At 42.0% G+C, this 13,732-nt stretch overlaps 1 protein-coding gene across 1 annotated transcript in view; it reads left to right on the forward strand.

The window, feature by feature from the left end:
- LOC101864435 (vinculin) overlaps window positions 1–13,732 on the forward strand; it is a gene marked incomplete in the record, with an annotated part of 52,283 nt that overhangs the window by 9,382 nt on the left and 29,169 nt on the right. The window contains 8 exon segments of the mRNA XM_035972753.1: window positions 126–318; window positions 941–1,086; window positions 2,110–2,272; window positions 2,840–2,991; window positions 4,168–4,345; window positions 5,701–5,898; window positions 6,547–6,638; window positions 7,559–7,670. Coding sequence (XP_035828646.1) covers window positions 126–318; window positions 941–1,086; window positions 2,110–2,272; window positions 2,840–2,991; window positions 4,168–4,345; window positions 5,701–5,898; window positions 6,547–6,638; window positions 7,559–7,670 — 1,234 coding nt within the window.

A 13,732-nucleotide genomic window follows, 5' to 3' on the forward strand; every position in this document is an offset into this window, starting at 1 on the left:
TTGTACTTTTTAATCCTTTTCAGTGCAACAGCAGTTTTTTTTTTGATAGCGCAACAGTAGTTGCGAGCACCGTAAAACACTTACTGAGCCTAACCGTAAACTGTTGTACTTTTTCCCCTCGCCAGGGCAACAGTCCACAGGCCATGTCGCTGGCGCGCGGCATCCAGGACAAGCTGCGGGAGCTACAGCAGCAGACGGCGCAGGGCATCGCCAACACAGAGCGATCGGGCATCCGCAAACCCGCACCCACGGTGGACGGCAAGGTGGAGCAGGCCCGTCAGTGGCTGGCCAACCCAGGGATGGACGACAAGGGGCTCGGTCAGTGAGATAGGATATGAGATGATTAGATGAGATATGAGATGAGATAAGGGATTTGGTCAGTGATATAATATAATATGAGATGAGAAAAGGGACTCAGTCAGGGAGATGATATTTGAGATATGCGATGAGATAAAGGACTTGGTCAGTGATATAATATGAGAGGAGAAAAGGGACTCAATGAGATGATATATGAGATATGAGATGAGAGATGAGATGAGATAAGATACTTGGTCAGTGATATAATATAATATGATATAAGAAAAGGGACTTGGTCAGTGAGATGATATATGAGAAATGAGATGAGATAAGGGGCTTGGTAAGTGAGATGATATATTATGAGATTAGATGATGAGATATGAGATGAGTTGAGATAAGATATGATGGGATGAGATAAGAAAAGGGACTTGGTCAGTGAGATGAGATGAGATATGATGGGATGAGAGATAAGATGAGTTGAGATGAGATGAGATGAGATAGTGTCGAATTTTGGCCAACATCTCTCTTTGTGGATTGCGAGAAGCAACTCATTTTGCCAGCACGTCTCACATGACATTTCTACGCTTGTTTTGCTCCCCCCCCCCTCTCCACCTTCTCCCCCCCTCCCCCCCTCCCCCGACAGGCGAGGCGGCCACCCGCATGGTGGTGAACGAGGGCCGTAAAGTGGCCAACTGCTGCACCGGCCCCCAGAGACAGGAGCTCCTGCGACTGTGCGATGAGGCAGAGATACTCACCAATCAGCTGTCGGATCTATGCAAGAGGGGCCAGGTGGGTGGTAGATGGTCGCCGTGGTAACGGTCCACTGTGGGTGCTGGATGGTTGGCGTAGTAACAGTTGAAACGGTACACTGTGGGTGGTAGATGGTTGCTGTAGTAACGGTCCATTGTGGGTGGTAGATGGCTACCGTGGTAACGGTTCACTGTGCGTGGTAGATGGTTACCTTAGTAACGGTCCACTGTGGATGGTAGATGGTTGCCATGGTAAAAGTAGTAGCGGTCTACTGTGGGTGGTAGATGGTTGTCGTAGTAACTGTAGAAACGGTACACTGTTGGTGGTAGTTGGTTGTAGTAGTAACTGTAGAAACGGTACACTGTAAGTTGTAGATGGTTACCATAGTAACAGTCCACTGTAAGTTGTAGATGGTTACCATAGTAACGGTCCACTGTGGGTGGTAGATGGTTACCATAGTAACGGTCCACTGTGGGTGGTAGATGGTTACCATAGTAATGGTCCACTGTGGGTGGTAGATGGTTGCCGTAGTAACGGTGCGCTGTGGGTGGTAGATGGTTATCGTAGTAACGGTCCACTGTGGGTTTCGGATGGTTGGCATAGTAACTGTAGTAATGGTCCATGGTGGGTGGTAGATGGTTACCGTGGATGGTTGCCATGGTAACAATAGTAACGATCCTCTGGGTGGTAGATGGTTGCCGTGGTAACAGTAGTAACGATCCACTGTGGGTGGTAGACGGTTGCCACTGGGTCCACTTTCTGCGGTGTTATGTAAACTGAACTAACTCTTAAAAAATGGACTAAACAACATATTGTATTTCAAATGCTGTAAAATTATAACTCAAACTTATATGACCTAATGTGGTATTTCAAATGCTGTAAAATTATAACTCAAACTTATATGACCTAATGTGGTATTTCAAGTGCTGTAAAATTCTTACTAAAACTTATGTGACCCAACACATCTAATCTTTAAAACTTAATTGACCTAGTATGGTATTTCAAGTACTGTAAAACTTAAAAAAATTCAACGTAAAAAAAAACCTTCGTTTAACCCCACAGGGTAACGGCCCGCAGGCCCGAGCCATCGCCCGCAACCTGTCGGAGAAGCTCGCGTCTCTCAAGGCCAAGATCCAGGAGGCTCTGGTGAGCCAGGTGGCGGAGGACTTCATCGACACCACCACGCCGCTCAAACAGCTCAGCGAGGCCGCGGTTGTGCCCCTTGGTGAGTGCCGCACCGATGATGTGGTGGTTCGGAAATGTTTGTTGCGTTCTTTTGGTTTTGAACATTCTTAAACAGAATTTTTAGGTTTTGAAAATGGCGAAATGTTTTTTTTAGTTTTTGGAATTTTTTTTCTTATATCTGTTTAAAAAAATAATTTTTAGAAAATTCTTATGTGGTGTTCTTCAGTTTTTGAACATTCTTATATGTGGTGATGGTTTTTATACACGATGTTTTTCAGGTCTTGAAAATTGTAAAACATTCTTTCTGAAACACTTTTTTTTAGAATTCGAAAATTATTTGTGTTCTTTTTTGTGCATGATTATGATGATGATGATTATTTATTATTATTATCATTATTATTATTATCGTTATTACTATTATTATTACTTCTTCTTCTTCTTCTTCTTCTTCTTCCTCCTCTTCCTCTTCCTCTTCCTCTTCCTCTTCCTCTTCCTCTTCCTCTTCTTCTTTTTCTTCTTCTTCTTCTTCTTCTTCTTCTTCTTCTTCTTCTTCTTTATTATTCAATGTAACAACATGTTCTGGTTCCTCTCATGCTGTTGCACTCAGGTGCCCCCGGTCGCGAGGACAACTTCGAGGCCAAGGTTCGCCAGTTCCAGGACCACTCCAACCGCCTGGCAGACACCGCAAACTCGGTGGCCACCGCGGGCGGATGTCGCAACAAGCAGACGGTGGAGGCCATCTTCAAGAACTCCAACCAGGTGAGGGTTTGTTGATGGCGGGTGCGAAATGTATTTTTTTTTTTTTTTTTTTTGGTAAGTGTTTTCTGGCGTTCACAACTGCATATGGTCATGATTGTGTGGAACATGTCAAACGTTTTCACTTGGTAGAAAAATTTTGAATTTGCCCGGGTGGTGGCTGAAGCCTATTTTTTAAATCGATTTTGGACCAGTAAGGGGTCTTTAACATGCAACTTGCACACGTGAGATTTTTCTCCCTATGGACATGTTTTATGCTTGAAGTCTGCTGTATAAAGTGGCTGTGGTGGGGTTAGTGGATGTCTCATTGTGGTTTGCCCCTTCTTTCTTTTCAAACTTCTACTGTCTTTATCTCTCCCCCCTTCTCTATTTCGTTGTTACTATCTTTGACATTTATATGACTTATTAGCATTCCAACTACCATCAAACTTTAACTAAAAGTGATCAAACAAACCGACAAACAAACAAGAAAACAAAGAAACAAAGAAACTAACAAACAAATAAAAGATGCTGTTGTGTTGTTGTTCCAAGGATCACCTACTTTTGAAAAAATATAAAAAATCTCTGTGTTATGTTGGTGTTTGACGAAACACTTAAGCAAACCAAGAAACAGACAAATAAAATAGGATATAGTGTTATTGTTCCACTATAAACTCAAACAAACAAAAGATGAGGATAACGTTATGCTGCTGTCCCCCCTCCCCCAGAGAGCAACAAGTGGCGTTAGTAGCCTGATGACTGTACACAAAATTCCCATTTGGCTTGGTCCTTTCGGAGATGGATGTTAAACTCGGAGGTCCCTCCTCTTAAATAACCTAACAGTGTTGATAGAGGCATAAAACTTCTCTGGGCCTACCCCTGCCTCATTTGCCTTCAATTTTGCCAGTGAGAGCTAGATGTTCATGACCTTTATGTCTATTCAGGGGTCCCCAAAACTGCATCTGTCATTTCCTGATTATTTTTAACTCATGATTAAACCTATAGGCTATAAAGGAAGAGGAAGGCCAAGCAAAAGGTGGATCGAGGGTGTCAAGGATACCCTATGAAAACATAAAATCACGACTGAAAGAGCTGCGGAGCTGGCCTACCATAGAAAACTGCATCTCCCCTCGACTCTTAACGGCAACAGAGGATGAAAAAGTAAAAAGTAATTAAACCTATACCATTTCATTTCCCCAGATCAACGACTTGACGCCCCAGGTGATCAACGCGGCCCGCGTGCTCTTCTCCAACCCCAACAACCAGGCGGCCGTGGAGCACTTTGACCTGCTTAAGAAGCAGTGGTCGGACAACATGGACCGTCTGCGATCCCTCGTGGATGAGGCTGTGGACTCGGAGGCTCTCATCCGGGCCGAAGGTTTGTGCACACTGAAGGTTTTTTTTTTGTGGTTTGTGTTTGTACCGAAGGTTTGTGTACATTGGTATTTTTGTGGTTAGTGTACAAAACAGGGTATTTTGTGGTTAGTGTACAAAACAGGGTATTTTGTGGTTAGTGTACAAAACAGGGTATTTTGTGGTTTGTGTTTGTACCAGAGGTTTGTGTACATTGGTATTTTGTGGTTAGTGTACAAAACAGGGTATTTTGTGGTTTATGCTTGTACCAGAGGTTTGTGTACATTGGTATTTTTGTGGTTAGTGTACAAAACGGTATTTTGTGGTTAGTGTACAAAACAGGGTATTTTGTGGTTTATGTTTGTACCAGAGGTTTGTGTACACAAGGGTTTTTTTTTTGGTGGGTTGTGTTTGTACTGAAGGTTTGTGTACATGGGAGTTATTTTTGGGGATTTGTTTTGTGTCTCTTTCTTCCCGCGACACCTAAAAGTGTATTTGCGGTGGATGAAAGTAAAAGTAAAGTAAGTGTTTGTACCGAAGGTTTGTGTACACATGAGGTTTTTTTTGTGGTTTGTTTTTGTACCGAAGGTTTGTGTACATGGGAGTTATTTGGGATTGGGTTTGTGTCTCTTTCCTCCGCTCGACACCCAAAAGGGTAGAAGCGACGGATGAAAGTAAGAGTAAAGTAAGTGTTTGTACCGAAGGTTTGTGTACTCTTGTGTTTTGTTTTTTCGTTTGTACTGAAAGTTTGTGTACCCGGGTCTTTTTTTGTGGTTTGTGTTTGTATTGAAAGATTGTGCTCATGGGTACTTTTGTGTTTGTACAGATTTGTGCCTACGGTTTTTTTTTTTGGTGATTTGTATTTTTACAGAAGGTTTATGCACAGGGGTATTTCTGTGGTTTGTTTGTTCAGAAGGTTTGTGTACACAGGTTTTTTGTGGTTTGTGTTGCGGGTGGTTAGGCCGTCCACTGATAGGTCCTACTTCTTTTCTTCCCCTCTGTTGTTTCTGTCTGTCTGTCTGTCTGTCTGTCTGTCTGTCTGTCTGTCTGTCTGTCTGTCTGTCTCGCTTCTTACCTGCGCTATGTGACCATCACTGTTTTTCTGTGCTTCTCTTTACTCAAACTCAAAACACGCATCCTCAAAGCACATGTCGTGCACACTCACACAAGCAGATCAAGGACCCTCTTCCCTTATTTTACTCTTGGTTGTAGCGTGCAAAATATGATAAAGAAGTGTCTTATTTCATTTTATTTTATTTTGTTTATTTGAAAAAAATTGTTTTTTTCTTTGATTATATTTAATTATTTCAGTTCATTTTATTTTATTTTATTCATGGCTGCAATTTTTATATCTCCGTGCTCTACTTTGTTCTCTCTCAGAGGAGGGCATCCTCAGGGACACAGAGAGGATCGAGGAGGGTATTCGCGCCCGCAACTCGCCACAGATCGCCACCGGTGCGTCCAACATTGCCCGACGGGCTGACCGCGTGCTGCAGGTGGCAGAGATGGAGGCTCAGAACAGCGAGGATCCCAACTTTGTGGACCGAGTCAACCAGGCCTCGGAGATCCTCTCCTCCAGTGAGTTGTGGGGAAGATGATGATAATGATGATGATGTTTATGATGAATAAGATGAAGATTATGATAATAGAGATAATGGTGATAGTAATATTGATGATGAATGAGAAGAAGATTATGATAATAAAGATAATGAAATGTTTATGATGATGAATGAGAAGAAGATTATGATAATAAAGATAATGAAATGTTTATGATGATGAATGAGAAGAAGATTATGATAATAAAGATAATGATAATGTTTATGATGATGAATAAGAAAAAGATTATGACAATAAAGATAACAATCATCATCGTAATAATAATAATTATAATGATAGTAATAACAATAACATTAATAACAATGGCAGGCAGGAGATCCCAGTTCCAATAACAGAGTGGGGATAATTTTTGTTCTGTATCTCAGATCTCACATGGCTGCTGGATCGGAAAAGTAAAGGGAAGTATCGTGTATCTCAGTCTTTCTGCTGGGATGCTGTATAAAAACGTCTACATTTCAGAACTCTTTTAAAAAGCATCGTTACATGTTTTTTTCCCCTTTTCCTTCAGATGTATTTTTTTTCTTATTTTTTCGAATCTTGTTATATCTTTTACATGTGTCTTCAAAGTGAGTGTTTTGAGTTTTTCTTTTTTTCGTCCTCCCCCTCCAGCGATCACTCCAGACGTCCAGATGGCCAAGGCCGTAGCCATGAACCCAGCCGACTCAGCGGCCGCCTCTAACTGGAGGAAGAACAACCAGGCTGTGAGTGCTGCTGGCGGGGGTTGGGGTGGGGGGGGGGGAGCTGTTGTGTGACCTTGATTGTTGTTTTGGGATTTGTTCTTGTTTTTTTTGTGTTTTTTTGTGTTTGTTGTTTTTGTTATTATTAGTTTGTTTGTTGCTTTTGTTTTTCTTTATTTGTTTGTTGTTTTTGTTCATATTTGTTTGTTGTTTTTATTTTTGTTTTGAACTGCAGTAGTTTTTACACCCTATCCACCCATTTCAGATAGTCTAGGAGGCAGGTTTCCAACCCACATTTAGTGGGTGGTTGATGGGTGCTGTGGTGTGGCTTGCTTCTTCTTTCCTATTGAACATCTATTGTCCTTATAACCTCTCCTCCTTTTTTTGTGTTTGTTGCTCTCTTGTAACTCCTCTAATCTTCGACACTTATATGACCTTTTTGTGTTGCAAGTGCCGTAAAACTCTTACTAAAGCAAAAGCAACCCACATTTCACTAGGAAATTGCTCATGTTAATCTGTAATAAAGGTGTTTTTACACCCGCTATCCAGACAATTTAGATAGTCAAGGAGGTGGGTTTCTAACTCACATTTCACCAGGAAAGTTTTCAATGCTGTGCAATAATATAAAGAACATGAGCACAATATGGTTCAAGTAGTGATTTTTCTCTCCATCTCTCTACCTCTCTCTGTCCTTCTGTCTCTCTTACCCTCTCTCTCTTTCTGTTTCTTTCTCTCTTTCTCTCTCTCTCTCTCTCTCTCTCTCTCTCTCTCTCTCTCTCCCCCCCCCCCCTTCCGTACCTCCCTCTTTTCCCCCCCACCCCTTCCACCCTTCCCTCCCTCCCTGTCCCCTCCCTTCTCCCCCTCCTCCCTTCCTCCTACGCCTTTCCCTCTTCACTCAAATAAACCAACAATGAAACAAACAAACCCTCCCCTCCCCTCCCCAGCTTATCGACGCGGTCGGCGGTGTTCGTAACGCCGTCACAGTCCACCCCAAGGGCAACATCTACGACGACCGCTTCCCCCCGCCCCCGGATATGTCCCAGCTGCAGATCTCAGGTACACTTCGAACTTTGACCCCTCTCACCTCTGACCTTTTTTGTCTGTCTCTCATAACAGGTATGGATGGGTCCCACGGCCATAGCGACTCCTAGGTTTTTTTTGGTGTTTTTTTTTGCTGTTTTCTAATTTTTTTTGGTTTGTTTCTTTTGTTTGAAAAAAATGTTCTTTTCTCTTATTTATTCTATATCTATAGTGATGCTCTCTGGACATTGGATTTTAACTCGTTCGCTGGCAGGTGCTTTATGGCTTGAGGTCCGAAGAATGCCTGAAGTTCTGGTACCTGTCTAAAAAATCATATTTGAGAAAATTTCGTTAGGTTCATTTGCCATCATGTCAAAATGTGTTTCATGCCTGCCAGAAAAATTAAATCTTTGTTCAGTTTTCAAGGGAAATAACTCAAACAATGCTCAATCGACTCAGATGACCAGCCCTGAAACACATCGGGTAATATTTAAAAAAAATAAAAAATAGGAAATTCAAAACCAAGAGGTTTCGGTAGTGGCAGTACCCAGTCTTCTGTCCATTTGTACCAAAACAATTTGAGTGTTGCAGAGATTGAGTTAAACACCTTTACTTTCTTGTTTTATTGTTTTCACAGAGTAGTTTTTTTTCCCCCTTTTCCGTCGGATGTCTTTTTTTTTTCTTCTTTTTTCGAATCTTGTTATATCTTTTAAAATTTTAAAATATGATATGCTTTTTCTTGATTCTCTTGATGATTTGTCATTGAGGTATATTATTATCTGTGTTTTCTCAATCCACCTGATTTCTTTGTGCCCATTTTTGGAGCAGCAGTGAGCGATGTAATTCGACACGTTGTTCGACAAACTCTTTGATGTAATATCTGTGGTGGTGGTGGTAGACAAGTAGAGTAGTTGATAAGTTGTGACCTCATGTAGACTCGGCTGTAGTGTGAGGGTGTCGGTTTGATGACGTTTTGATGTCGAAATGTGCGCTGCCTTACCTGCAGGTTGGAATTGGTCACGTGAAAGGGCTTGAATGGTCAGAGTTACAGACCGTTGTAGTGAATGTGCTCCATTCCCCCCCCCCCCCCTCTAAATGTATGTGTAGTTACAGTAGTATAGTTACAAATAATGAGTGATTGTTTGTGCGAGTAGATTTTGTATGTATGCATTTGTCATAGGCTTATGTCGTCGTGTCTAGCTGTATGTTAGGCTTTGAGAGTTCTCTTTACCCATTTCTATCTGTTTAGCTTACGTTCTGTGTGAATGCATATTACAGGCCCATGTCATGTGACTAGTCGTATGTCAGACTGTGGGAGTTCTCTCTCTCTCTCTCTCACTTACTCCATATGTCTATCCAGTAAGCGTATGTTGTGTGTGATTGTGATGCTGTATAATTCAGGACATCGTATGGAATGCTGCTGCTGCTGCTACTGAGGCTGAGAATGTTGGAATGTTTCCTCGAGTGTTAATGCTGCCATTTGCTGTATCAGTTATGCTGGTGTCTTCAGCTTTAGATATATACGTATATATATATATATTTGCATACACTGTATATATTCATGAGTGCATCATCGTTTACTTTTTTCTCGCCTTAAGAGAAAAAGAACGTGTATGCGCTTAAAATTGGAAAGTCATCTGCTTAGGTTATATAGATGTGAAAGGACTGTCTTGATTTTTCTCTTTTTCTGTTTTATTTAAGATTTTAAGACCTATTTCTTGTTTGTTTGTTTGTTTGTAAGCATGTTGATGTCTTTCATAATTTTATTTCTTTCCCATTTTCATTTAATTTTTGTGAAGAAAAGAAGTTAGGATTACAAGTTATGATTACAATCTTCTTTTATCTTCCTGGATCTAAAAAATAAAAATCCCCATCATATGAAAATGTCATGCTACAACTGCTTGTTTTGCAATCAGAGCGAGCTGACCCCATAGCTCCAGTCAACTACGAAAAGCCTTTGATGTACTCAGGTACGCCAAGCCCTTCTGAGATTGACTCGTATGCCTAAAATGACTTAACTTTTTGCACTTTGTCGTGTATTGTGAGTAGAACATTGCGGGGCACCACCAGTATCTATCATCACATCACTGATTTTTCTTTTTTTTTGTGGTTTTTGTCACTCACTGATGGTAAAATGATGTACACTTTGAAGTTTCACTAATCATTTCTAAACGGAAATATTTTTTTTTTGTGTAAGTGAACACTGCAAACTGATGGGGGCTGTTCGCGCTTCATCGCTATTTAACTTTTTTTTTTTTTCGCAAAAAATGCTTTTCAGTCGCAAGGTTTGATCCATTTTTGTGTCAAGATGCCGTAATTATAAGTCATACTTTGTGTCTTACTGTGACTGGTTCGGGTGTAAACGTCATTTTGAGCTCGTTTTGGTATCGTCCTCTTTTGACTCTTTGTGGTTATTTGAGAGACGGAGGCTAGGCTCCGATGAGTTTGATGTAGTATGGTAGTAACATCCCTGTTTCCCTCTTGGTGGTTAGTAGAGAAAGGAATCCTCCTGTTAAAATATTGTTTTTTGGGGAAAACAAAAATCAGATGGGTGGAGGACCGTGAATGCTCCCAAAGCCTTTCAAGTTGATGAGTTTTGGCGCTCATATGACTTTATGCAGTTGCGAGCGCCGTAAAACCCTCTACTATAAAAAAAAAAAGAGTTTAGATCAGTATGGGGTTTTACGGCGCTCACAACTGCATAAGGTCATATGTGCGCCGAAAGTTGAAGAGTGGGCTGCTATAGTTACTTAACTTGGTTGGAGAACAGGCATCATTGTAGGCGGCACAATGCCACAGCTGCTCCTCCCTCCTCTCCAGGATCCACGAAAGGGTGTTCTGGTGATTTTTGCTGGTGAAGCTCAATTTGTGAAACCTTATCCCTCTCTCTGGGGGGAAAAAAACTCTTAAAAAACCCAGCGTTTTTATGGTAAGAGTTTGGAGGCTGTCCAATGTAAAGACACAAAGTTGAATTTGTAATTACGGCCTAGATACTACTTGGCCAGCCCAGAATAACAAGATTTGATCTCAGAATTTTTTGTGTAAGGAGATGGAGTTTCTTGTGCATTCCCCCCTACCCCTTCTACATCATACGTAAAAGTCAGAACTCCTTTTCTTATATTTTTTAAAATATATAAACCATATTTATTTTGTTCTTCACTTAAGGAGATGGTGTCTTCCTTTTTCCCCCTGTACCAGAGTAAAGACCACCAACAAGAGCTCTCTAACTACTTCTGTCCTGGGTTAAGATCTCCACTTCTGTCCAGCTGTATCCCATCTCCTTTTGGTCAGAATCTTAAATCCGTCCTTCAAGTAACTTTTAGGCCTCCCTCTCATTCTCTGTCTATGAGGAGGGACAGTATTTGAAAATGTTGCACAAGCTTTGCCATATCAAAAGTGAGTGTAACTGAGATACAACCTTGTTACTCTGGGGTGCTGCAGACTTTTTGCCTCTGTGTGTCTGGCTGACAGTCTCGTGTTTATGTCGTTCTGACAGTGTCGTGTTTGTGTCGTTCTTACGTTGTGTTTATGTCGTTCTCCGTAGCCCCGCCCGCCTTTGCAGACCCCAGCATCACACACCTCATCCAGGCCCCCTTCCCCGAGACGGCCGGCCCCCCCCCCCCCCGGCCCCTGCCCCCGTCCCACCACCACTACCCCCTTTTCCCCCCTGGGGGAGCCCTCTTTTCCTTTGCAGAAGGCAAGTGGCCTTTACCAGCCGGCCAACACCCCCCGCACGCCGCCGCAATGGTAGCCCCCAACCAGCAGCCCTTCAGCTTGGAGGTGGACGGAGATGTGGGCCGCTGGGTCGTTCTTAGAGTTAGTGGCCTGCTAGTGGACGTACGTTGGACCCACGGAGTGGATTGAACCTTATCCCAGTCTGCGGACCCCCACCCCCACCCCCTCCCTCCTCCAGCATTTGCCTCTTGCTGCGCCCCTGCCACCGCCCCCGCCACAAAGCATCTTGTTTTTGGCCTGCTGTTATGCTCATGTTGACAAATGACTGTGTTCGTGTGTGTGTGAATATTTGTATATACATAACAGGTGTTCAGCCCCCCCCCCCCCAAAAAAGACTTAAAAATGGCCAACGGTTGAAGAAAAAAAAAAAGCAGATTTCTTTGATTTCATTAATTTGAAGTGTGCCCGATTTCACCACTCTACCTCACATGTATACATATATAGTGGAACCTACTCTAACGACCACCTGTCCAAGACACTCAATCACCTGTACACATAGTAGCATATGTACGTTCCGCAAGGAGAGTGTTAACAAAATGAAAAGTTTTTGTCACAGTTCAAATGGGTTTTTATTTACACGAAGCAAAGTTTTTCTGACAGCACGTGATGGTGCTGTACGAGATTTTGTGTCTGCCTGAGGCAGGAGATGTGTTACTTGTGGCATTGTGTAGGAGAAATTATTATATGCTTTCTAGTGCAGCATCCTCATCATGTTGTTGTCGTTTTGTCGTTGACTGACTCGGCCTAACACGGGCCAGCTGTTCACCATGTACTAAGGCCAACATTTTGATGAAAAAAGTTTTTAAAAAAAATTGCAGTTTTATATTGTGAAGTACGTGATGCATGTGCTTGGGAAATATTTTTTTTTTTGAAATTCAGATTCGAAATGTTGAAAAAAGCAGGAAGATACTTGATTTAAGTGTAAGTGGTTTTTTAAAGCTTTTTTTTCTCTTTCTCTCTCTCCTGAAAAGTTTTGCTTTCTGGTGTTGCAAGTGAAATTGTTTTTAAAAAAAATAATTTTTTTTCTCTTTCTCTTAAAAAGTTTTGCTTTTTGGTCTTAATGTATGTGTAATTGTTAAAAAAAAGTTTTTTTTCTCCATTTCCTGAAAAGTTTTTGCTTTCTGGTCTTAGAAGGGTTGAACAGCTGGCCAGCTATAACTTTAACCGATGAGTGCATCATACCGATGTAGCGTGCACATCGTGCTGACGTAGTGTTTGTCCACTACTGACTGACTGCATCATACTGACGTAGTGTATATATCACACTGACGTAGTCTTTGTGTACAGCTGACTGACTGCATCATGCTGACGTTGTGTATATATCACACTGACGTAGTTTTTGTGTACAGCTGACTGACTGCATCATACCAACGTAGTGTTTGTCTACTACTGACTGACTATATCATGCCGACGTAGTGTATGTATCATACTGACGTAGTGTTTGTGTACAGCTGACTGCCTTCCTTCACTGCCCCGACCGCGAATAGTTGATTACACAGGACAACGTGGACATGTTTTCAGAAGGGATACATTGTGGTCTGGAAAGGGATAAAGAGAAGTTGAAGATCTCGGGGAGCTACTGTTGTTACCACGATATTGGTTCTGAAATTAGCCATTTTTTACCGAGAGTTATATTATGATGAGGTTTTTTTGAGAACTTTCACGTAGTTTTGGCATCTGTAAAGTAGTCGGCACTGTATTCTTCCCGGCAAGCAGAGAATGTGTTTGAGTGTTTGAGGGTTTTCTGGGGGGAGTGACATAGATTGTAAAGCGCATAGACTGTTGTAGTGTATGGATATGTATTGTACAAATGCAATTACATGTATTATTATCATAGTTAGGAAAATTGACTAGTATTCTGACTTTGCTGCTTAAGATTTTACAGTTGTAGTTGTGTGTCAGGGTGTTTAATTGCTGGATGTTTTTCTTCCCTCATTTCCTCCTCCTCCTCCTCCTCCTCCTCATGTGTTGTCCTTTTGACTTTCATCGGAAAAGGGACACAAAGACTGTCCATAAACTGTGTCTTCAACTTTGACACTCAACATTATCCTACTGACTCCTTTGTGTGTCGTGTGCCACAGCGTGTGTTGTGTGTGTGTGTTCTGTGTGTGTTTTTGTGCGGCGTGTGTGTTTTTGTGTGTGTGTGTGTGTGCGTTTTTGCTTGTGTGCGATTTATGCTTCCCTCCCCCATCTCCCGTCTTGTCCACACACGCTGTAATAACTCTTCACCATTGTGTGTCGTGTGCCACAGCGTGTGTTGTTGTATGTGTGTACTATCTTTATACCTCCCCTCCTCCTCTATTGCCCACCCTCTCCCACCCCCCCTTCTTGTGTCCCCTCCCCTGTACAGGGGGTGTTCTCCC

Source organism: Aplysia californica, unplaced genomic scaffold (assembly GCF_000002075.1).
Source record: "Aplysia californica isolate F4 #8 unplaced genomic scaffold, AplCal3.0 scaffold00024, whole genome shotgun sequence".
In the NCBI taxonomy this organism is placed as follows: Eukaryota; Metazoa; Mollusca; class Gastropoda; order Aplysiida; family Aplysiidae; genus Aplysia; species Aplysia californica.